The 25,651-nt window shown below is 55.1% G+C and overlaps 1 protein-coding gene and 1 long non-coding RNA gene across 4 annotated transcripts in view; both read right to left on the reverse strand.

The window, feature by feature from the left end:
• LOC122370227 overlaps window positions 1–1,137 on the reverse strand; it is a 40,270-nt gene extending 39,133 nt beyond the window's left edge. Inside the window, exons 1-2 of the long non-coding RNA XR_006254541.1 lie at window positions 1,079–1,137; window positions 691–828 (exon numbers count right to left, since the gene is read on the reverse strand). This is a non-coding gene — a long non-coding RNA (uncharacterized LOC122370227). The remainder of the gene's footprint in view (window positions 1–690; window positions 829–1,078) is intronic.
• A 4,554-nt stretch (window positions 1,138–5,691) lies between these two features.
• Window positions 5,692–25,651, reverse strand: part of LOC122370229 (SHC-transforming protein 1-like) — a 54,057-nt gene continuing 34,097 nt past the window's right edge. For all 3 annotated transcript variants that reach the window (XM_043345649.1, XM_043345650.1, XM_043345651.1), the window contains exons 4-10: window positions 18,765–18,835; window positions 17,007–17,241; window positions 11,543–11,709; window positions 8,756–9,150; window positions 8,066–8,207; window positions 7,284–7,425; window positions 5,692–6,698 (exon numbers count right to left, since the gene is read on the reverse strand). In XM_043345649.1, coding sequence (XP_043201584.1) covers window positions 6,573–6,698; window positions 7,284–7,425; window positions 8,066–8,207; window positions 8,756–9,150; window positions 11,543–11,709; window positions 17,007–17,241; window positions 18,765–18,835 — 1,278 coding nt within the window. In that variant the 3' untranslated portion in view covers window positions 5,692–6,572. The remainder of the gene's footprint in view (window positions 6,699–7,283; window positions 7,426–8,065; window positions 8,208–8,755; window positions 9,151–11,542; window positions 11,710–17,006; window positions 17,242–18,764; window positions 18,836–25,651) is intronic.

Consider the following 25,651-nt stretch of genomic DNA (forward strand, 5'->3'; position numbering starts at 1 on the left):
ACGCCCAGGGCTAATGTTAAAATGCCAAAATAAAAGGGGGAACGGTGCCCCGGTGCCCCCCGTTCCGCCGCCTATGCAAGGAGTTTATCAATTCAAGAGTACAAAGTCAGTAAAAACGCAGTGATCCAATTGGGAAAGGAACGGCTTCTGAAACGTCGCATATCTGCCTGCGAGCTCTGAGAGCTTTGCGACCTCTGAATGGTTTGGCAAAAGTGTTGCGGGTTGTGGGATTACGTTTCTGTCATCGAGGCTCGACTGGCTCGAGCCCGGAAAAAAAAAAACTGAATTCGAAATTGATTTGATAAGCGGCACGTCATTTGTTGACACACTGCCAGATGCCGGGTGTCACAGCCAACCAGATAAGCTCGTTGGTCTTTTATTACAATCGTACACTCACTAGTATAAAAATAATAATTTTGTGTCGCCCAATACCTAAGCCTCAAAACAGTCGGAGAAAGACAGGCCAGGGGTGATCCGACCCGACCTCGCAGAGAGCAAGGCAGAGAGAACGAGTAGATTTCTGAATCGGCAAAATCACCAGTCACCCGACCGAGAACGTGGGATCGTGTAAACGTCGGTATAACCACAAACATACGAGGTACGCGGTGTGTTGGTGCGGTGCGGGGCCTTGCCCTTGCACACGATATGCGACGGCTATCGGGATGCGGAATTGAAGATATCGGTACTCACCGAGCCTCAACGACGTGACGAGTAATCTTGAACGTCCTCTCCCATTTCAGTCTGTTCAGTGCGAACACCGAACGTCGAACGAAGAACTCGGCCTGTCTCGGGCCTCGCGGGCATTCAAAACGCCCGCCGGTGTGAAATCTGGCGCGAGAAATGGCGCCGTAATTGTTATATTTACCAAATGACCCGTGAATAGCAGTCAGCAGGCGACTCTGGAGCCAAATGCTAATGGAAAACTGAAATTTGAAGCAACCATTTACCTATCATGCAAACGCATTCAACGAATTAATTCCAAGCCGACTAATTTTAATTTCCTTCCCTCAACAGTTAAAACAACGTCCTAAATAGTAACTCGTAAGCGAATCGCCGTTCCTTACTCGTACCTACTCACCTACGGATCAGAGTCAGGGCTACCGCCTACCGCATCAGATTCAAGTCTGAGTCAATGTTCGAGGCTACGCAGAATCAAAAGTAAAAAACAATTTATTATTCGTTCACTACAATTGGGCACAACGCTAAACAAGAATGCAATACAACCCCATCACTTGACTCTTGTCGCCATAGATCTTGTCGCAATTCAAATTAGCGGAGCCATTATTATGCGAATAATTTATTAAGATACTGTAATTTGGTCTGGTTACGTCACGATAGATCACCAATAAAACGCCGAGCCAACTATGGAGTCTACGATCCTTTATCTATGCTACGATCATTCTGCTGACACGTTGAAATATCTATGGGAATCTTGGAAACGTGATTCGTCCGTTTGTCTCAGTGGTGTTTTAAATCTTTATCTATGACGTCGTTTTTTATATATTACGGAACTTTTGATGAACAAATGAATCAATTGCGATACAATGAATGAATTGAATGAATGAAAAAATGAATGAATGAATTAGATTGTTCAATGAATGAATTCTTGATTTACCCGCGCCCCGTAGGGCTACCGGCGGACCCTACCACGCGTGGGGGGGGGGTTTCGCCCCCCCCCCCTAAGATCTCGGAAATTTACCGGCCGATTTTCAAAATTCAAACGGCGTTTGATAGCTCCACCCGAGAACTACCTTGTGACCAAATTTCATTGACCTAGGTCAAACCGATGACGTCACAGGTCAGGTCAAAGGTCAGATTTTCACCGTTCACAGGCATTTCAAGAAATGTGTTGTGAAATCGAGTAAATTGGTAATTTATTGAAAACCATCGATGGTAACTTGTTCGTCAAACACATACTTTGGTATCTGAGGTCACTGATACCAGGTCAGGTCACAGCGAGGTCAGGGATCACGGGGGTCACAATATGAAAGTGTCGTGTGATACATGTTTTATGGTCCATTTTTACATGACAAATGCGATTATATGGGTTAGGCAGCCTTTGGGGCCAGCCTAGGTCACGTTTTGGTGAAGGTCAGGTCAATGTCAGGTCAAATTAGGTCAAATTTCAAAGTTGATATTTTTGCATAAAATGGGTATCGATTCGATGCAACTCGTCACGGGGAGTCTAATGGTGGTCTTTGTTTTGCTCTACAAGGTCTAAAATTGCCAAAAATTGAGTTTGAAAATTTGACGTCATTATTTTTGAACAGTTTTTTCGCTATAACTTGGCCAAAAAACAAGGTATCGATCTAAAATTTGGTATGTAGATAGAAGACGGTAGGTACTATCACATATAATCCGGTTTTTTTCGAAACTCAAAAAACTTTTTGGATTTTTTGGCTAATAAATAAAAAATGCTTTTTTGATTTTTGGGGGTCAAAACTCAAAAATTTCAAAAATCCGAGACAGCAGTTTTGTAGCCCTGTGAATTCTACACCTTTTATGTCTGATCATTTTTCTGTATCTTCAAAGCTGTAGGCCTGACAGGTCTTCTCGCGAAGGTCTTTTTTCGGTCGAAAATGACAGAACATGACGTCATTCTGACGTCATTTGTGGCCAACCTATCGTAGCCTCTGGAAAAATTTTTGGTCACAATTTTTTTAAAATTGATGCCCGGAGGGGTCCTGAAAGTTTGGTGGCGATATCTCCAGCCGTTTACGAGATATCGACCGAAAAGGACAGGGGGGCCGTTTCATCCCCCCCCCCTACGGGGCGCGGGTTTTAATTAAGGGAATGAATGAATGAAAATGAATGAATGAATGAATGAATTTGACAGAGGCGGCAAGTGGCCGAATAATCGCATCGTTGATCGTACCTAAGTGCTTTACGGTGAATACTATAGGTAATGAATTATCTGGACATTCCTTTTGACTGAAGAGTTTATTTAACGTATCTTCAAGATACGTGAAAGATACTTTAGGCTGGGGGGATCCAGAGCGTTGTAAGCCTCGTCGTAGCTGCGACGTGTCGCAAGTTGTGTAGTAAGTCGTTTTTGAAGGGATCAATTGATGAGTAGCGTTACTTAAGTAGTAAAGTCTATCGCAAATAGCCTGATTTGCGACACAACTTACGAATTTGAAATAGCAGTCGTATGTTGTGTCGCAAGTTGACCTTGCCTTGAGGAAGAGGTCACAGGTCACAGGTCATTCGGGTCATGGTCACGAAATTTACATGGTAGGTGTAAAATTGTTTAAACTTTAGATCCTGAAAATTTGGTTGCAATCCGTTGACGCTAACGCGAGTTATAGAGCTTGAACTGACGGGTCGTCTATGAGGCCTCAATCGGTGCCAGCGAGAGTGTTGAAAATGGTGCATAGTATGTTATATTCACATTTATTGGGGTATTCGGGGATATGAAGTAGCCTAACACCATTCCAGCAACTACTGGCGAATCCAGAAAGGCGGTCTTGGACGTTGCAAGGGGCATCTCCCAAAATATTCTCCCAATTCCAAAAACGACGTGTCCCAGCTGACCCCGATGACCTCCAATGAGCTCTGTGATGACCCCAAGTTGACCTTTTTGACCTGGCCTGTCCCAGATGACCTCCGTGACATCCTATTGAGCTCTCTGATGACTTCAAGCTGACCTCTGTGACCTGACGTGTCCCAGATGACCCCCATGACCTCCAATAGAGCTATGTGATGACCCCAACATGACCTTTGTGACCTGACGTGTCCCAGATGACCTCCGTGACCTCCAATTGAGCTCTCTGATGACTCCAAGCTGACCTCTGTGACCTGACGTGTCCCAGATGACCTCCATTTGAGCTCTGTGATGACCCCAACTTGACCTCTGTGACCTGGCGTGTCCCATATGACCTCTGTAACCTCTAAGTGACCTCTATGATGACCCCAAGCTAACCTCTGTGACCTGACGTGTCCCAGATGACCCTCATGACCTCCAATAGAGCTATGTGATGACCCCAAGTTGACCTCTGTTACCTGACGTGTCCCAGATGACCTCCGTGACCTCCAATTGAGCTCTCTAGTGACTCCAAGCTGACCTCTGTGACCTGACGTGTCCCATATGACCTCCAATTGAGCTCTCTGATGACCTTTAGTTGACCTCTGTGACCTGACGTGTCCCATATGACCTCTGTGACCTCTAAGTGACCTCTCTGATGGCACCAAGCTGACCTCTGTGACCTGACGTGTCCCAGATGGCCCCAATGACCTTCAATTGAGCTCTGTGATGACCCCAAGTTGACCTCTGTGACTTGATGTGTCCCAGATGACCTCCGTGACCTCCAATTGAGCTCTGTGATGACCCTAGGTTGACCTCTGTGACTTGACGTGCCCCCAAGTTGCCCTCTGTGACCTGACGTGTCTCAGATTACCTCCGTGGTCTCTAATTGAGCTCTGTGATGACCCCAAGTTGACCTCTGTGACCTGACGTGTCCCAGATGACCTCTGTAACCTCCAATTGTGACCTCCATCTACAAATTTCTTACCGCTCTGTGACCTCAAACTCTCGGAACTCATTTCTTCTAAAGCATCGATTCTAGATGCCCTATAGCCACGAATATCCTGTGATCGATCCCAAATTTTATGGCAAATCACGTGAGCGTTAGCAACCACAAGTCACCCAGTTAATACAAAGCTTCAGAATCAGAGAACATGCTTGACCTTGCTGTCTCATAAGCTCGCAAACCAGAAAGGCGAATGTTCCTTTATGCGTGATAGAGTTTTCGACCTTACTGACGTTTACTACGGGATCAGCTGATCGTGTAGCCTTTTAAATTCTCGAGTAAAGCGGGTATTTAAGCCTCGTCGTAGCTACGTTCTGTCGTATCCTCCGACAAACCCCTCTTTCCTCAACATCCCTCCTTTTCCGCTACGACACAACTTGCGACGGGACATGTGTCGTAACTTGCGACGTGTCGTAGATGGACTTGCGACGCCCTGGATCCCCCCGGCCTTAGAGTATCTTAAAAGTATATTCACGTATCCAAATCACGTATCTTTTCCTTGTATCATGTAGGTATAATGTATCAGGAATGGATCACTAACATCCTAGGTCATAGGCGTGACTTTGAGCTCTTCTATATAGGTGCTGAAATTGTGTGGAGGCTTCAGGCTCGTGATCTTCCCTTCCCGGACAGGCCCTGGATAAAAACCAATTATTTCGGTATCGTTAGTTCAACAGAGTTTTGTATCGCCGGCCATTCCAGCAGCTGGCTAATGTGTTTTTCTAGGGGGGAGGGGGGGGGGGGCAATACGGGACGTTACTCGGTCAAGAGATGGACATTGGACATTGGTCTGTCTCCACTTGTCAATCGTGTTCTCTCAAGCCCCGGCGGCCGGCACCATACGCAGTTTGAGCAATTATTCAAGAAACTAATGACGGGGCAAACTCCCCTTCGCGGGATATGAATTTGGCCAGTCCCTTGGCTCGGCTCGTCCCCAGCACATCGGACTGCCGAGTGCTGACTTAGTGATTATCGGTCTCGCAGCTGGTATAAAGCAGCAGGAACCGTGCACGCTAAATTAGCGAGTGACGTCAATAGAAACATTAAAACTGATGAGCTACGAGACAGTTGTCATCAGGGCGGCCCATTGAAAGTTTACGACGCAGTGGTTTGGTCATCATCGCTAGTGGAAACGGTCAACAGTCGCCACCAAAGGCCAGCGTACAGAATAAGTCGTATATTTCATGAAATTATACATGGTTTAAATCTTTGATGTACAGGTCATCTATACGAGTTAAGTTACCTATACCTTCACGGTACATGATGCAAGCCAATGTGAAACGCAAACTACTTCACTGGAGTATGGTACATACAATGAACAAAGCCGACAGCCGCCATGTGCCGTCAACGTAGACCTCTCTCGACAACTTGATTCTTTGTAAATCAATAGCACCGTGCCCGGCGACCACCCAATATACCTACACACGCCACTAATATAGAAAATAAAAATATTAAATTAACGGACAATCTGTTGAACTAAAAATACGCCAGTCGACTGCGCCGCATGTCGTGAGGAAGATATCGCCACTGCTTTGTCTCTCGCCCTCAGCTATCAACAATTATTTGTAGCGAGCCTGCACACACCCACACGCTGACACACACACATACTATGGCTCTGTGCGGGCGTGTCCGCAGTGCACCGAACAGCTGCGTGCCGCTCTGCTGAGGACGGGGGGCGGGCCGCACCGGCCGCCCCCGTCCCAACGAACACACACCCCAGAAGGAACTGTCAACAACCGGTCCGCATCAATAAAATAGAGGATTAATATCGTCACTATTATGAAAGGCTACTTGAGCAACAGCATGCGCCTAGTCAGCCCACTCGCAGTCTCGCACAGTATCAGCACAAACGCTCGTCGTGACCCCACTCCTCTCGTTCTCTCCCTCGTTCACTCACGCTCTCTCGCGCTGTGACCCCACGCGAGCGGCCGGCCGGCCGGCCGCTGGGCCGTGGCGTCCGGCGCTCAACAAAACAGCGATTAGTGGCAAGATGGCACGGGAAGGGGTGCAGGGTGCGCGGTGGCCCGCTCTGCCGGCCGGCGCTCAGCGGCGCGGCACCGGGTTGCGAAGCGTCAGCGCTGTCTCGGCCGACAGGATGGGCACCTGGTAGTCGCGGTGGTACTGGATCAGGTGCGCCACACTGTCAAACGTTCGGTCCTTGGTCCGTACCTGCCGGACGGGGAGAGATTCAGAGGTCAGAGTACGGCCAGCGGGAGGTCAACGGGTCCGTACACCACAGCGCCGGACGTGGGAGGTACGATCACTGAGCTGGATATGTCGGAGACGGGCGTGGGAGGCCGGACCGTGCGGCTGGGTGATAACCGACGGCCTGCCCACAGCCCCCACAGCATTTGTAGAACAATGGGCCCCCAGTCCCGCATATCGGCCACCGGACCGCCCACCCACACCCACCCGGAGACGGCGTGGCGCCTCAGCTGTCCCCGTCGACCCGTCATATTTATGTATGCACCTCCTTACGCCCCGCAATTTCATACGCTGATAAATTCACACGATCCTCCGGAGTCCATGCAAATCAACACAGGGCATCAATACCAAATGAGGGGATGCTTTCAGTTGCAACACCGTGGCAAACGCCTTTCGAACATGTAAGGACGCTCAAAAGCCCCACACCTGGCACGCCTACCCATCCCGTGCATCGCTCTCTACGCGGAACGTTCAGTATCACCCAAAGGCGAGCCAACAGTAGTTCTGCCGAGCACCTTACAGTCACACACTAACAACACCGTCACTTACCACGCCCTCTGGGTCGACAAGCAGCAGGTGCTTTTTCACGCCGTTCTGCAGCCCGGTGAGGACAAACTGTCCAGGTGCGCCATGCGACTCGCGTACTAGGAAATCACCGTCCCGTACCAGCAGCGTCTCCGCCGTCCGTCGGCTGAGGGAGGGGAGAGGCACCGTCAGCACGGGTATATACAGGATACCGGGAGACGGGGGAGAGCGAGGGACTGTCCCTGTCCCCGGCCCATTCAGCGGTGACCATTCACCAAAACACTCATTGATTGCCCGGCCCACGCTGCGCTAGCTGGACCTCTGACCGTTTCCGCCAGCCGGCTGGCCGGGCCGGCCCAGCATCGGCCGGAAACTCGATAAGGGATGGCCGACGGCGACCTTCCGTCAATGTTGGCCCGGCACACACGGCCCAATAACGAGAGGCATCGACCCGGCCGGCGACCTTTTCTATCTCCGGGGCCTCCCACCCCCCTGTGGGCCCAGACCCCCCTTCCGCCCGGCCCCCGCTCTCTATCCAACCCCGCGCGCTCACCCTCTGCCTCTGGCAAACCATGGATCCATGGGTTTCCCGCCAGAATATCCTATTCCTCTATATACCTAGCAAATCCAGCATATTCACCACTGCAAGCAACTCATCAGTTTGATCACTTGCTTTATTCACGCAGAATTCCAACCATAAATATGCACTCTACCGAGTCTTAGGCTCTTCCACAAATATGAAATATTAATGTCGGTAATATCATAACGTCAATACCGTGCCCCCTGCCCTGTCCGGTCATGCTCACCTAATGGGCCCGTGGTACCAGATCTCTCCGGCCAGTTTCCGTTTGTGCTCGGCCTGTGAGCGCGGTGTGGGGCTCGGAGGCGCAGCTGCTGCCCCTCCGACAGCGCCGCCGACGCCGGCCGGCAGGCAGGCTCCGAACGGCTCTGGGGAAACAGCAGACGCGGGGTCATTATACCGGCACCAGCCGGCTACAGCAGGCAGCCGCCGCATGAGTATCAGGAGATGTCCGGTACAAACCACATCAGAAGAGGAGCTTATGGCTTTTGTCATGCGAACATCTAGCAAACACTGCAAGTGAAATGACGGCGTTAACACAAAGTGACCAAAGTCCTACCTCTTACTTCTTCCACTCTACCCCATTGAGCAGGACCGGGAGGGGGAGGGGAATTGCGGACCGCAGCAGTCACCACCGGCACCATGTTGGCGAAATGTTGGACGGTTGGGGGAGCGGCCACAGGTCCGGGGTGCGCCGCGCGCCGCCGCTATGTCGAGATACACGCGACTTACACAGGGCCCTACACACGGCTTACACGGCCAACAACCGCAGGTGCACACAGAGATAATACACCGCAAAGGCGGCGCTACAACCGGACAACACCGCAACATTCCCCGAATCAGATCATTCCCTATCTCGGCGAACGCCGGCATCACCACGACGGAATGTGGGCCGAGGTTATCTCGAAACACTTACGCATATCGAACGGATCTCGCGGGTCGGCCGTCCGTCCAGCGGCGGCCGCTGCTGCCGCTGCCGCCGCCGCCGCCTGCCGGGTCTCCGCGATGACGGCCCCGTTGACGTACTCGTGCTGGCTGGCCTTGCTGGCCGCCGGCGGTGAACTCAGGTCGATTAGGTTGCTGTCGCGGTCGGCCGGCAGACTGGGCAGCGGTGGCAGACCGCCCTCGGCGCCGCCGGGTCGCCGGGGCGCCGCGCCCGCCGCGGTCGGTGCGGGCGGTGCCGGTCCCGGCGGGGGCCCGGTCGGCGGCTCTGCGGGACCGTCCGGTGGCACCTTCCCCGGCAGGTCATTGTAGTACTCTGGGTCGTCGTTTGCGGGCGGCGCCGGCGCCGGCGCCGGGATCTCGATGCAGCTGGGGACAGAACGGTGATGTCAGGCGGGTCAGGAACGGGTCGGGTCAAGCAACAGGTCACTCGGGGAGCGGGGCAACAGCGTCAGCGTCCGGCCGTCAGGCCACTCGGTCATATCGACCGGACGACCGGCAGGTCCGGTCCGGCGACATCCGCCGACTGCTCAACAGGACGCGCCAGTCACCACGGCGGGATGCAATAACCGACACGAAACAGCGGTCGACGAAGTGATTGGGGGTTCTGAGTAGGCTGTTTCACTAGCATATTCCGCTCATAACCTAAAGACAGCAAAGAGCACTTCTGCAAGATATCTACGTCTTGTAAATTTGACAGCAAACAAAAAGTCAACAGTACATTTCCGTTCCTTGACACTGACAGTTGTCCGTTAATGCAGGGAAACAAATGCCTTTTACATCCGACAAGGAACATTGATGAGAGCTAAAATCAACTACATCACCCATAAATATGTCGTGCCATCTGTGGGTTAGCACCCACATATTGCACGTGACTCATTGGTTATCGGGAGTTTTAACTGAGTCACTATACATCCTTCAAGCCCGTTCGGTCGACAGCTGCTGACCCAATTGAGTCACCGGAAGTTAGAAACCGCCCAGCGGACGTGCAGCCACCGGAATTCACCCACCACAAAAACGTCCCAATATTATCTGAAACTACACGTCACATCTCTCAGGGATCCTTCAAAAATACCCGTGTCATAATAACCACGCTCTCCCATCCGTACGTTGTGCGCTCCACCTCAATGAGCCGGGCCCGGTCTGCGCGCGCAGCGGCGGCACACGTCCATTGACCGGCGCGGCGGCGGCGGCGGCCGTTCATTGAGGCCCGACTGAATCAATGGCCGACGGCGGACGCACGCGCCGTGCCGCCGCCCTCAATGGGAGGAGGCGGCGGCGGCGGCGGCGCTGCCCCACTATCGGCTTCCGGTGCGGGAATTGATCGTCGGCTGCGACAGCGATGGTTCGCCACGGGGCGGTGACGGGGAGCGATAGGGAGCGACGGGAACGACGCACTCGGACGGCCGAAATAGCAGCCGGCGGAAGTGGGACCAGATAACCGAATAGGTGCCGGGCGGAAGTCGCACGGCACCGGCGGGACCCCAAGTTCATCGTTCGTTCGAGAATCAATGACAACTCCATTGAGTTGTGCACGAACCGGAAGGCAGCAGCGCCGTGTCGCGGTATTGAACCCAGTCCTCGCTCGGCGGGTCGGCGGCCGGCGGGGGTCGACTGGCGGTGACCCGGCCGACCTCCCTGGGGGCAGCTGCCGTGCCGCCGCGGCCGGTCGGCCGCCAGTCGGACCGCCCGACAGGCCGACCCATGGGACACCCGTCGCTCGGCGACCAGAATAGCTCGCGCCGGAAATGAGGCAGAGCGAGGCAGAGCGAGGTAGAGCAGAGCGGCAAAGTCGCCGCCGGAGTGCGGTAAGGTCAGCGCTGGTCAGGGACCGACGACAAACCCTCAGCGCGGCGACCGTTCAAAGTGCAGCGGTCAGACTAGCGAGCTGGCCGCAGCGCCGCGCCGGCCCAGCGCGTCACAAACGTCACTATAGAGGCCAGCATCCGGCAGCGATGACTTACGATCGAACAGCGACAACAAACGGTGACAATCTTAATTTGAAACCGCGATATTTACGGCCGACGGTAGCGCGGCCCAGGGCTCTGAGTCAGCGCGTGACGCTGCTCCGGGTCGCTGCGGTCCGAGAGAGGAGAAAAACGACGCCCATGTGACGTCCCAGCACACAAAGATCCATCCACTATAGAACTAGGTCAAGAAACACCTTCATCAAACGGGGACGGGCTCGAAAAGTGGCTAAGAATCGGACCCGGTGATTAATATGACAGTCAACGGCCTATTCTGCACCTGACGACAGGCACAACCCGTGACGATTCGAGTCTAGCGCAGACGACCGGCTCACACTCACACTCACACGGGACCCTACTCACACTTCATTCAGCCTTTGCGACCCCCGGGCGCGCCCCATTCCCTCTTACGTCACCCCCGCTGCAGGGCGTTCCAGCTCGTACTGCGCCACCCTCCCGTCCCCGACTGAGGAGTCTTCCACCCGTGATCTGTGACCAGCGGCCCTCCCGCCCCGCTGGCTGCAGTCTGCACAGCCGCAGCAGACCGCTCGGAGAATGCAGCACGGCTTGCCGACGTGTTCTGTCTCACCCCGCCTTAGCTAGTACCGTCCGAGAACACAAGATCACCAACCCCTGCACAGAATGGACCACTGGCATCTAGATAGCGAGGAACTGTGACTTTCAACTACATAAAACGCACGAAACAAATAATAGGAGCACAAATGTTTGACAATTTTCGATGGCTTTGGGGCGTTTTACATGTCCCTATCACGCAGTGCGGCGCATCATCTCACCTTTTTGCGTGTGCGGGTGTCCTCTTGAGGTACTCCTTGAACCGCAGCTCGAACGCCTGGCCGATGGTGGTGATGACGTTCTGGGCCACGCCGCCGCACTCGAGCACAAAACACACCCGTCCATACCGGCTGTCCTTGGCCACGTACGCCACAAAGTCCATCGTGTCCTGCGGGCACACCGAACGGTCACGTCACAACGAGTTAGCTCAATGAAAATGTCGATTGCATGTGGGTGCAATTTTGCACGGAATGAGTAGAGTGATGGGAACTTATGCAATCTGACTTATTGATCTCTAATCGACTATGCCACTCGCTGATCGATATACCGATATAGGACGAGGGCGGTGAAGGCGGTTTCGCAGCTAGCAACACGGGCACACTGGCATGTTCCATTAGAGAAGATACACTATCGAGAACTTGCACTATATCGCCTAGGCTCCTGCAATCTATTGCAAACTGTCAAGTTTCCGGCCACGGGGAACATTGATACCACGGCTTCACTCGTCACTGTCAGAATGAATGGAAAAGTTGCCGCTAACGGTCGCCAAGCTACCGCCGACTTTTCCACACGAGGCTGCGTTCAGCGGGCGTTGCCGTCCGGACGCTGACCTGTGAAACGAGCACGAACCGCGCGTCAATCGGCGGCCAGGGCGGCCGCTCCGTGCCATGGAGGCGGTGTAGGCCACATCTGGCCAGCGAGCGCCAATCATCCATCTCGCCTCAAACCGGGCTGCAATTTGTGTTTCCGGCCGCGGCGGCCGGCCGGTGCCGCGTGCCGGCCCATTAATAACTCGGACGGCGCACGGCACCGACCCGGCGCCGGCTCGCTAATGAAATTCCACGTCTGGGCCGCCACGCAAACAAACCGGCCGCCACGTCGGGGCGCATCACTAATTCAGCGGTCTCATCTGGCCGGCGGCTCTCAGCGGCGGCCGCGGCCCACGCACGGCGCCGCACGACACACGGCCCTATTTCGAGCCGGGCTGACCGACCGTGCCGTGACCGGGCCTCACGGTCCGGGCGGCCCCACTCGGCCTAATCCGCGCGGAGGCGGACGCGTCGTGTCCGTGCCGTCCGCCGGAAACCCGTCGTGTCAGGTGACAATCGCGCCCGTGTCACCGCTAGGTATGCATATGCAGGCGGTCGAGCGGACTGGGCGTCAGTCCGACACCGGCCCGGAGTCATTCCATGTGACGGACGGGGGGGGGGGGGGGTCCGAGCCCGGGTCCGGGACCGGAGCCGTCCGAAACTCCGCCCACGGCCGGCCAGCGGGCGCGCCGGCCGTGCAACATGGCAGCTACACGACGGAGGCGCTCGGGCCGGCCTCCACCCCGGGCAGAGAACCGGAGGGAGTCGCGCCTCCGCCGCTCTGCCCGGGTGCGGCACACGCGGCCCGGTCGGCCCGGAGGAGTGGCACAGATGGCCACCGGACAGCCGGATCCCGCCCGACCGGCCGACGACCTGGTCACCAGTCGCCTCTCCAAACACATGGGAAACTTCTCGTTCACCACGAGCACAGCGATAGAAGCATGGTTACACCGGCCACAAAGATAGGTTGTCCTCATTTAAAATTTGTCAAAGAGCCGTCGTAACCTTTCGATAAGTTTGCCAGAGCGCAGCTGACTTTTCCCACCGCAGATTTAGCCGTCGCCGGCGGCGGCTGAGCTCCCGGAGACCATTGCTGGGCTCGGATCGGTGTATGTTAGAAGCAAAGGGGAAAGTTCAGGTGGTGGTTACCCGTTCACAGCAGTGGTTGTTCTATAGTGCCCACTGGTTGTTCAATGGTCGCCCTGAAACACCCTGCATTTGGCTAGCAAAGAGGGCTGCTGGTGCCCGGTACAGCTGGAGACAACATCCTTGCAGACCAACAGACTGGGCCGCCAGACTGGGCAGACAGTCCCCTACGGACCAACCGACCACCGACCGACCGACCACAGCGTGGCCGACACGGTCGCGTTCCAGAAGGACATCGGCAAGGACACATTCCGCAGTCTGTTTTTAGTGGGATCAGTCACATATTTTCATGTCTTCAGTGAATCAAATGTGGTATCGGCCGGCACATGCAAGCTCCGCGACCAATGGCGTGGGCCGGCCGGCCGGTTACAGGGAAGTTCGAGGGGCCGCCGCTCCCAGAACGAGCGACGGCCTTGCGAAGAAAAAAGTGGGTGCCGCGGTCGCCGGCCCTTCTCCGGCACCTGGCCGGCTGCGGACCGTCCTTTGTCGTAACGTCGGTCGAGCCGGGCAACATAGCAGCTGGCAGGAATAGGCTTCCTGTCCGCTCCCCTCCGCTGTTTGGCCATATGTATATTGCTCCAAGGGAATTGAGGGTGTCTGATGTGAATATTGAATAGGCCATCAAATAACCAATCCGATGTTACTGTTTACGGAGCGAGCGAAGCGAGCGGAGTCTTACGTAGAATAACGGAAATTTCTGAGTATGAGCGGCCGGCCGTGCGGACGCTTTTGCGAGGCTTATATCTCAGCAACCACTTGACCGATTTACATGCGGTAATTTTTGTAGGGTAGCTTCATTCCTTCTACCAAGTATTGGACTATTCCCGATGCATGTGGGTGACCCCTTATGCACGTGCCACGTGCAAAACGAAGAGGTGTCACTTTTGTAATTGTTGCAATATCTCGGTAACTACTTGGCCGATTGCGCTGAAAGTTGGCATGTAGGTAGGCACCCACTAGGCACTGCATATCCATGTGCCAGAGTTGGGGTGCTGCTGCACGTGCGCACGTGCAGGGGTCGTTTCCAGATCTCGAGAACGGCTGGACCGATGGCGCTCAAATTTGGTACACAGTTAGGGACCAGTTAGTAGGGTGCCGTGCACAAGTCAGTTGGGACCCATTTTGCACGTGCGCACGTGCAGGGTGCCGCTCCCAGATCTCGAGAACGGCTGGGCCGATTGTGCTCAAATTTGGCACATTGCTAGAAACCGGTCAGTAGGGTGCCGTGCACAAGTCAGTTGGAGGTACCCCCTCGAAATTTCGCACGTGCAAGACTCACCCCCTCGCTCGCCCCGTTAGTCGCCCCAAAAGGCGCTATACTGGTGGGTATATTATGCGTCTCGCAGCACCACTGTCCCTGTTCCAGTAATGTTCACACGCCTGCCTTCATCGTTTGCGTTCTAGCTCTCGGTCAGATAGAGCCCATTCGTTCCACAGCCGAAGCCCGCTCGTCCCGCGTGGGGCCACGCCGGGTCGCGCTGGCGCCGGCAGCAGAGCGCGACCAGCGGGCGGCATTCCATGTGGCAGCCAGGTCCGTGTTGTTGTAGCTGGATTCCGCGCGGCGCAGCCGTCGGTGAGCGGGTCCGGGCGCCACCGGCTGCCGACCTGTCGACCCGACACGCCCGGCGGCCGGCCGACACGGCTCCGTGTCGGCCGGCATTGTTCGCGAGGCCGAATTCCCTCCGATCCGCCGGTGGAACACGGCGCTGCCCTTTCAACGCGGATTGGTGCAAGCTTTTTCAGGCCAGTTTTCCAGACGGAGCCGGGTCCCACTCGGCTTAACGCTGATACCCGGCCAGAAAGCAGCTTAAAGCGTTTCAATGGCGCTGTCACGAGTAAGTTTGCATGGAAGTGCCAGCAGTCACCCATCATACGAATCCCGAGCCTTTCACTTTTCCTCGATGCCGCCATTGTTGGACGGTCGGCCGACCGACCGAACGGCCGGCCGGCGCGACCCGCCAGCGATGCCAGACAAAAATGCCGCCATTCATTCGGAGAACAGGCTTAGCGCTGCTGCGCCACAGCCATGCGAGCCGGTGGCTCGGGCAGCGCTGCCGCAGCCATTACCGGATGGTCGTCCGGCGACCGGCGCACAGTGGGCCAGGCGCTTCAAAAAAGCGGAATTAAATCATTGAGCACAGCTGCGGTGCCAAAAACGATTCGTTACAGGGTAAAATATCATGCTAAAGCCGAATCCGATATCCATTTTCAATTTTGATTGGTTACGCTAGGTCACTGACCTATGACGTCATTATTTAATTTCTGCGCTGCACATATGCCTGGGACAGGCGGGCACTATGCCGCATTGGCCGCGCGTTTGCAGTCTTTTCGTGGTTTCAAGCGTTCAAACATGTGATATGATGTTGGTCCCATGCATTAGGGTGGGTGTAAAGGTCACCTGAAGGTCAGATCAGGTCATTGACCTTCGATGACCTCGGTTCACTTTTTCGAGTTCTACATGTTTCTGGGTTAGTTTTTGGAGCTGAATTTGAATTTAGGAACCATTTGAACATTTACGAAGTAGTTTTGGTTCCTTCGTAACATGTTACGAAGCTGTCAGAGGCGGGCTGACACCTACTACGAATACCCGGCAGGACCCATACTGGTTGACCTGACCTGAGCTGACCCGACCTGGCCTAAATGCATGAAGACATCATCTGTGATCAAAACTAACATGATATTCGTGATCAGCATCCCGAAAACCCCCTTAGCAGCCACACTATACGACGTTCTAACAGGTCCCGACTTTCGGCCATTGACCTGACCTCAGAGGTCACCATTTGACCTATGACCTTAAAACCGGGTACCGTTGGCTTCGTCTCGTGACGACCTACACGATGGTTTTTTCCGCGAGGCTCTAGTTCAATTAGGGCCAAACGCGAGGAGGGTCGCATCCCCCTGTGCCGTCGAGGGATGCAAAACGGCCTATGCCGGCGAGGGTTAAACCCTTATTTGTCCATTTCGCGCAAAAATGCGCAAAATATTTGCATTGGGCAGCAAGCTATACACCTTGAGGAAAGTCAGGCAGCAAATATCTTCGTGTTGTTCGGTGACGTTTTCTTTATATCCTTATATAAATTCATTGCGTCGTTGCACTACCACGGTTCCGAACAGGCACTGCAAACCCCACCGCTACTAGTAAGTATGAAGTAGTTCCCGGGAACTTGAGTACGAGAAACATGCGCAGAAATACCGGCTGTTTTTTTAAAGCTATTTTGTACGGAATAACTTTAATGATTTTACGCTGAGAGCTTTTGAATCGGGGGAACGGAATATGGTACACAGCAGTCATTTCCATCTCCAGTCGGTAAGTCCTACTTTGCGACGTTATAGCATTATCTGCCTTGACATTGGGGAAAGGAAACTTGCTTATTCGGAAACTTTGGACATTTTTACAATACTCTATCCCATAATTACAGGAATTTCACCGAAGTTGATTTTCGACTTAATTCCGCTTTTTTGATGCGGCTGGCCCACTGTGCGGCGGACTCCGAGCTCAGAGAGCACACCTGTTCGGAGGATTGGTGGGCGGCGCGGTGACATGCACTCAGTGCACCCTGCGCCCGAGTACCCATCGTACAAACATCAAAACCGCTAACCAACGTACGTCTTTCATTGACACTATGTACTCTACCACTAAACAATGACCCCTTCATTCATTCGCCATTGATTCACAATTCACATGCCTCTCTCCTTTCCCACCACTGACCGACGAGTATCCAGAACTCACCGAGTCCCCTCCGGAGGCGAACGATATGTTGGGCATCTCGTGGCTGGCAATCACGCGGCCCTCCTCCAGCGTGGTCAGCGTCAGCCGACTGCTGGTGATGGTGAGGCTCACGTTGCTGCCCGCCTGGTCCATAATTGGCTTCTCCCCTAGACTGCGCGCCATCTTCTTGTCGAGCCGTGGCCGCCGGTCGGCAGACTTGAGACCGGCCGCTTCGCATACCCGCGCTATGCACTCCCTGAGGGCAGAGTGAGAGAAAGGTCAGGCCGAGTCACAGGTCAGGTCAGACACAGCGCAGACAGCAGAGCAGGGTCATCTAGACATTTTAGGAGGCACGGTCTAGTGAGCTGATTGCGGCTTGGAATCGTTTCTCAGCATTTTACTCTCATGTAGTGAAGAGCAACAGATGTAGCAGCATGTGAAGCCACACCTCCACGTCAGCCAATGATGGCGCCCTTGAAATAGCCCCGGGTCAGACACTCACAGGTAGCCTAGTCCCTCTAATCCACACACATTCATAACGTCCTCGGAAAGCCAGATTCAATGCCTACAGTTGGCTCAGGAATCAGTCACTGAGAGATGATGACAGGGGTCATCCTCGGACAACACGCCCACACAGGGAGTCGCACCGGTGCAGAGACCTTCAGACAACCATCATCAGCCGTGCAAGTGTTCGCGGAAAGGAGGCAGTAATGCGAGCGAGTGCTATGACGCGTTTGCAAGAACACAAAACATCGCATCCTAAGCCACTTGACTTCATCATCTTTGAGCTACTTATTCTGGTACCTGAGCAGCAGCCTTTCATTTTATGCTAGCTTTTGAACATAGCACATAACACGCCGGTCCAGCCCTGAGGTCGACGGGTTCTGGGCAGCCCAAGTCCAGGTTGGTCCACCAGCTGGGCTCTCCGTCGTCAGCCGGGTTCTCAAGGCGGCGCTGGCACCGCGGCGGCGGCCGCCCTCCGGACGCACAGGGCACAGTGCCCATCTGATAGGGAGCCGTCGGCCACAGAAAAACGACCGCGCCCGGCGGACCTGGCCGCGCCGACGGGTCACAGGGTCCACGGCGGCCACTGGGCCAGCCGGCTCCGACCCGAAATACCCACCCACTACAACGCCAGACGCAGAACACTATCAAAGGGAACCCCGTCCGCGCTCTGAGGGAAACAAGATGAATGGCCGCAATCAATTAATGAATGGACTCGACGCTGACTGAATGAATACATGAATGAATGCGAGACAAAATCATAAATAAATGGATACACAGGTCTTCGTTATATAACTTGGCGTTGCGGCACGCGCCTGGTTCTTCAAGGCTAAGGGCGGCTTTGCTGTGCTGCTAACAATACCGCGCTAAAAGCAGCCATTCAACGATCCGAGGGGCCCTTCAGAAGAGCGCCTTGAGAGCCTGCTAAGAGGTCGACGCGGTCGTTCGACCATCCTTTCCTGTCTCGCGGGTCCGCCCCCCATCGGAGAGGCTTTCCCCAGTGCAGTTCACCGGGTCCACCCGCACCCCGTGAACTGCGGCACACAGTCCAAACGACAGCTGCTCCACGGGACGCCGGCGCCGCCACCCACACAACGAGGATCCATAACGAGAGGGGAGGGGACTGGGTGGGCGACTTCAGCAGGTGCGGGGTTCGCCCTAGTCAGGTGCAAACCATATTTAACCTGTCCAGCTAGTCCAGCCCCTTCCACCTCACCACACAGCCCCGCCCCTTCCATTCCGGCGCTCTCGGCGATTGTATGCAGTGGTACTTACTTGGCGATTAGTGAGCGGGTGTCGAAGTTTAGCGCCTTCATTGATTCCTTCACCTCCAGACATCCGATGTACTGTGGACAAAAATACGGCACCGTTAATGAACGAGCAATAAGGTTCATTCATACAGCAGACAATGATGAAACACAAGACAAATAAACCCGGCACATATATGCAATATGTAATCGCTCATAGCCACAAATCAATCAGAAACAAATAAACACACATAATTGGACATCGCGCAAAATCACCCCAACATCAAGTCAAGTGTCATCATAGCCAAGGAACCAGTAAGTACTAGAGACGGAGGGCACGTGTGTTCTGCTGTAAGACGGTGCAGGCGCGGCCGGCGCAGCGTGCTGGGACGGACAGGCCGGCCGCAGCGGAGGCCATATCCGGCGGTGTATATATCCCCGATCGGGCCCGATCGCCCGCCTCCGGGTAACGGTGAACCGTGGCAGCCGCCTTCCAGGAAAGCCGGCGCGCCTGCGCGCTGGGCCGCGCAGACAGCTCAGATAGCTTGGCCACCTAATTGCATACAGCCAACGCACACTGGTCGGAAACGCCCTCACGAGAGGCCACGGGCGATTCCGGAGTTTCGGATTATTTTTTACATAGATCGATTTGAAATTGATCAAATTATTATACTTAGGCCAAAAAAACTAATCTGGGTGACCAAAAATAACTGTAATCAGCCCCCGAAGATGGGGTATCCCAGAACTCGGAAACTGACGCGGAGCAAGAGGTTTCTTGAGCCGGATATTCAGAGTCTTATTGCTGATAGACACCAAATTGAAATCCCACCTATTATGCATCAAAATGTTTGTTATGAAGTTGCCGACTGGTCAGTGCAAAATTTTTGGTATACTTTTCCCCTAACTAAGATTTACTGTAGCTTTTTTATGAAGGCTCTCCTACAGTGATTTTGGAATATAACTGCAAAGTTTAGGTAAGGAAACAACAGGTAGTCCCATCTAGTTCCACTCTGATTTTTTGTGAGATGAAGCAGGATTTAAATTTACACCAGGGCAACATAAAAGCTAACTGCGCATATTTGCGCAAAATTTGCAGGAGCCGCTCTTCCTACCCAAGTACCGCCCGCCCCGCCCCAGTTTCGGCTCGGCCGCCGCGCCCGGCTTACGCTGACCTGTGTGGCCTGCACGCATCCATGCGTAGTTGACTGGTCATTAAAAACAGATGCGCTTGAGTTTATGAATTTTGTGAAAAGCGCGTTTTATGTATGCATTTATGTATGCATTGACATCAAAAGCCTTCCACATGTTGCGTGGCGATTTCGGCTTGCATTTAAAGAGCCTTGCTATTGACAGCCATCACTCCGGCTGAAGAAATTGGAAATTGAAACCTTCGTGAATATAAGACGCTGCAAATATAGGACACCTGTCACTGACGTCGGGTTACCTTGGGCCGTCTTTTTACATTAGATCACAATTCCGGTATTTAACCCTGGCCGGACCGATTGGTTTTCTATATTGACCGGGGAGGGTTGGTACAACTTCCTCGCCGTTTCGCCTCTAATTGAGCTAGAGCCTCGCGGAAAAAACGAGCTTGTGTGCCGTTATAAGACGCAACAATTAGGTACTACCCGATTTTAAGGTCTTAGGTCAGCCAGTGGCCTCTTAGGTCAGGTAAGTGCCACAAGGGACGGGCTCAGTTTTAGGTTAATTACTTTGCCAAAAATGGTCGCACTGCCGCGATTTTGGCATCATCGTGTTTGTCTAGCTCAGGCGCGTTGAATGCTATACTTGGTGATCGGGTGAAGTCAACTTAAGGTGTTAACCTCGGGTCAAGGTCAGGTCGGAGCCCCTCAGGTCATGAAAATGGTTGAAGGAGGTCATATCGCATATCATTCGATTCGGCAGGTCTTCCTGAGTCCAATGGTGGCTTTCCCGACTCTCTAGCTCCATCTGATCAGGAGTTATTGACGAAAAACTTATATGGCCTTAGTGACGTCATAAATGACGTCACGCAAAGTCAACAATGCTTAAGTGAAGCACTGGACCTTGCAAGGAGTGCATGAAACCATTCCCGGTGCCCGAATAGCAGCTCCCAATTTCCCTTGTTGACTTAAAGTGGTGCAAGATCCTGTATTATACTCAATTATGACGTCATAACTTAACAGATTCACGTCATATATTTAGTGCTTGACATCCAAATGATAGCTTACATATGACAGAGAAGGTATGCAAAGTTTTATGAAGTTTGCTTCACTAGTTGTGGAATAACAAGCAAAAAACTTTTGCGGAAAGGCCGCTGGCCTCTCGCTGGAGCGTTTCCGACCAGTGTGCAACGGTTCCAGGCAGAGTCCAGTCAGAGCTTCGGCGGAATCGTTCCAAGCCAAATAAACAATCATAGCTGGCCGCATAAATCGGACATATCGAGCCGGCCTGGTCACGCAACGGTGGACGGCGGCGCCACGCGAGAGGCACCTTTCTCGAGCTTCGCAGGAAAACTCGCCGGAAGTGACCATAACAAGAGTGACGGGAAACCCCGGCGCGCCCCCCGGTCGGCGAATTCCGCCGCGCGCACCGCCACTTTCTCCAGTCCTAGGTCGTCGGCGGTGACATTTGGGATCTATGACGACGCGGCCCGTCCAGCGGACACTCCTCTGCGGGCCGCGCACCCTCGGCTGGACTGGATCCGCCGGCCGCGCGGTCGGTCACACCGCCGCGCAGCACATCGATACCGGGTGTGGGCGGCAGAATCGACCCGGGGCCAGCGTGGGCGGCCGTCAGCGCCGGCCAGCATCCGAACGACGCCCGGCGCGGGCGGGGGCGGGGGCGGGGGCGGCCATCTCCGCCGCCCACGCCACTCGGCCGACGGACGGGCGCGCTCTCTCAGAATCTGTCGCACCAAATCTGCCCGACCATCGACGCCGAGTCGAATACAAACAGCGTCGCCGCCGGCGCCTGGAATGACGTCCGCGGCCCGAGCGGCGACTGTAACGGCCTCCGGAAACCTCAGCCTGTTGTGATGCCTGCTACTGAGCCGGCACGAGCTATGCCGGCGCAGTCAGCTGACAGCTGTTGCCAGCCGCCGCGGCGCCGGCAGGCGCCTGATGGTAGGCTGTGCCGCCGGGCAGCTTCCGGCGTCCTTGAGTAAAGAGTATTGTTGTGCAGTCGTCAGCCGGACTCAATACAGTTCACATCGGGAGTGCGCGTGTGCGTCTGGGGCGGCGGAATCGCGACGATAATTAATTTGCTATCGAACCATTATTAACGTAGACTTAAATGTAAAACCATAACACAGCCGTCGGCCACGTGTGGCTCCGCGCCGCTCGCGACGAACGGCCGGCCGGCCGCGGCGGGGGCGGCGATGGATGCGGCGGACGTCGGCGGCGCCGCGCCGCGGGGCCGGCCGGACGCAGAGCGCATCACCAGCGAGCAGTTATAACCCGGGAGGTGCTAAAACCGGACCGCGGTCGAATTAGACCGGCCCACATATTTGGGGGCGTCGGCGGCCGGTGACAGCGGCCGCGCGGCCGGCGTGGTCGCGCTGTCCCCGCCAGTGTTTACGAGAGCAGCTCGCCAGGCCGGACGCGGACGGCCACTCGCCAGTTCGAGTGGACCCTGGCCGGCCGGCAGTCACAACAGGCGACGCGACAGGCAGGCAGGCACGCGTCTATCGATACCCACGCGCGGCGACTCGGGCAGCCCCACCATCGGCAGCGGCGGCGATTGGAGGCGCGGCGCCAGACGTGCTAGGAATGCCGGACACCCGTCGTCGATCGGCTTGATTCGCCGCGCTTCAAAGCGGCCCGCCGGCCCGAGCTGGCAGTGGCGAGCCGCGCCGGCCGGCCAAACCCCGTCACCGGCAGCCGGGCGCATCGTTCCGCTGTTGGCTACAATCACCATAGACACATACATGAACCGCGCAGCGTATGAAAATACAGCCACAACGACCGTTATGTAACGTCTCGCAATAGAGTGAATGGTTCATTGACATGGAAAGGTCACACGTAATCGCTGCATATGCATGCCATTCTGTCGCAGAGCGCCACGCCCCTGGAATCCCCTATAGTCATTACAGCGAGTGGGGGGCGGGCGGTGAGCGACCGGTGCACCCGACTGAGTCTGAGAGGCTACCGTTGCGACATCGCACCGCCGCCAACGCAAATGGGAAGGGGCGAATTCAGCACACCGGCCATCGCTGAGTCTAGCGTCCATCTCTCGTCCTCCCGCCTCCGGGCTGAGAGAGGGTCACGTGACGAGTACAGGAAAGACGCACCACTCCTCTACCCTCTTCCCGGTCTTGCATCGCCCGCCAAGTTCTTCCTAATCAATATCAGGCGAGAGCAAGCGCATCTCATCGGAATAGTGCTAATTTTAACGCCAGACTAAATTGAAGTTACTCTGGAAAATCCAACCTATGTGCTGGGACAAGAGTAGCATCACGGCATTGTTAAAATAATGAAAGGATGCGAAAATAGCAAGGTAAGAAATAGTGCTCATTATACCTGAGTGCTGGTCCAAAAATGGAAGAATGGAAGCCAAGAAGTTTCACAGGATTATTAAAAACTTGTGCAAGCTGAAACTTTACTGAAAGAAAGGTGATTGCCATTTAAAGAGTTGTCAGCATTAAGTAGTCGGGATCAGTCAAATGTTTCGTGACGTAATTTCTAAATATGATACATCCTATATGAATAATGTATGCCCAATCTGAACTTTTTACCACCGCCACAGGCAGTTACAAATGAAATCTCAGTAGGTACCCATTCGGCGGCACTGCAGCCCCGGCTGTGGGCCGGTCGGGGCCTCAATGCAGTGCCGCGAGCTGTGGGCCGCAGGTGCCCGACGGCAGCAGCCAGGGTTACATCAGCGCACGGCCGCCGCCTCGGCCCGTCACGTGACTGCACGAAAGGGCGTGACGTCAGCGGCGCCTCCTGGAACGGCCGGCGGCGGTGTGATGGGCCGCTGAGCCCCACCCGGTCCGACGCGACCCGCGGCGGCCGGAAACCGGGCCCGTCTTCCTCTACCGTCACCGCCAGCATCGTCACCATCGCCACCATCAGCAGAGAAAGGACTCCAGTAGGTCGCCGACTGCGTAAGCCACTTAGCCAGCCCTCCAAATCGGCCTTCACCTAGCGATGAAGAGCCGTCACCGCCACCTGGCAGTGCCCCACGCTGCACCGCGTCAGTCTCCACCCCACCCGGCCCGACCTGCTGCGCCACCGCTGATGAGCCCCACCTGTCCACCCAACAGCGCTGACCCGCGCGCCAGGTCAGCGGCACATGGAAAGGTCAGCCATCCGGCCGCGTTCTCAGAAGGTCGGCAGCTCTGCGCCGCGTCCCAGCGCGGCCGGCTGTCGGCGGCGCTTTCCGCACAGAGTCCCGACTCGTCCCGAGTCTCAGGCCGCAGCGGTGAGCGCCAAGTTTTCCTTGGCAAAACGGCAGATGTCCCGTGGCGTCGGCTATCAGTTTCCCCGCACTGGCCGTGAGCAGCGAGCGACGCGGCAAGGCCGTGCGAGCACGGCCAGCTCGGCGCGCGACTTGGCGCCGCTGTCAATGAATGGTTGGGTGACCGGCACAGAATACGATGCGGCTCGACGTAACACGGTGTAACCAGGCGACAAGAGACGACCTGAGTCGACGTTCGACAGCAGCGATGTTCGGCTGACTGTGACAATCACGGCCAAGTCAGTGCCAACGTAGGCTCTAGAGACTGCTGGGAGACTGAGCGCTTCTCAGGGAGGCGGTAGACGCGGTAACCCACCGTCGGGGCACGGGGGCCGACCGTGATTAGCCCGCGTCGGCCAGTCCCGTGCGCCAATTTGGGCCTCAGCAAACAGGGGTGTCGCGCGGCGGTTCATACGGCGCCGGCTAAAACTGGGGATCCAATTTGGCAGACGGCAAATAGGCCAGTTTCAGTCGGACAAACAGCGTCGCACGCGGCCAAATCAACCCGCTCGCGTGGTAAAGTGTGCCCGGCCCCGAATTAGGCCGACACGAATTGTGCATGTTGCGGCGCCCGTTGTTAAATTGCCTGCCGCTGACAACCGTGTTCGATTGTTTGAGAGCCGGATATACAATATGTCCACTCATTAGCTCACACAATAGCTGTTTGGTGCAGTCCCCGCCACACTGCGGTAGTTACTGGGGGTAAGTTCCGGCAGCAAGCGCCAAAGCCGGTCGAATGTCATGTCCCACCACGCTTCAAAAAAATCAATAGCAAACTCATAAAGGTAGCCGCACAATGCACAAACGGTATGGTCCACAAATGCATTGTACAAACAAAGCGGATCGGATCAAATAAGGGTCAGATCAAATAAAAGACGCGTTAAGGTAGCGCGGACAACAAGGAAGTTATTGAGCAACGAATGAATCAGAAACACGGCCAACTCTAGAAGAGGGCGGAAGAGAACAGAACAGGGTGTGTCATGTCGCGGTGGATGCAGCAAGAGTGACAATTTCCCCATTACGTGACATACGAAGAAGGAGAGTACAAACACGAAAGGAAAATCTACTCCCTATCACTGGCACCAGCGCGAAAAAGCGCCGCCCCGGTACAGCGCCGCTCTGTGTAAGTCGTGCAAACGTAATTACTTTTTGTCGCGGTGTCTCTGATTTCCACTGTAAACGCCGGTTGCACTGTCCATTCAGACTTTCCGAGCAAAACCGCACGGTGTGTCGACGTGTACGACGCGAACCCATTCATCCTTCCGTCGGCGGCTACTACAGCTCGCAACAATATCACTCCGACGGAAATGAATCGCCGCCGAGGAATCACGTGAATCAGCTGGGATCGTTCCATGAAGCCGCGCCCGTGTCGGCCGTGTGACTAAAGACGGCGCGGCGCGGCCGGTACCGCGGCGTTTCCGCCGCCCGCCGGCCCTGTCAGTGTGGGTGTGACCGGGGGCAGCGCGTCACTGCCGT

Source organism: Amphibalanus amphitrite, unplaced genomic scaffold, assembly GCF_019059575.1.
Source record: "Amphibalanus amphitrite isolate SeventyFive unplaced genomic scaffold, NRLGWU_Aamphi_draft 001111F_arrow, whole genome shotgun sequence".
Taxonomy (NCBI): domain Eukaryota; kingdom Metazoa; phylum Arthropoda; class Thecostraca; order Balanomorpha; family Balanidae; genus Amphibalanus; species Amphibalanus amphitrite.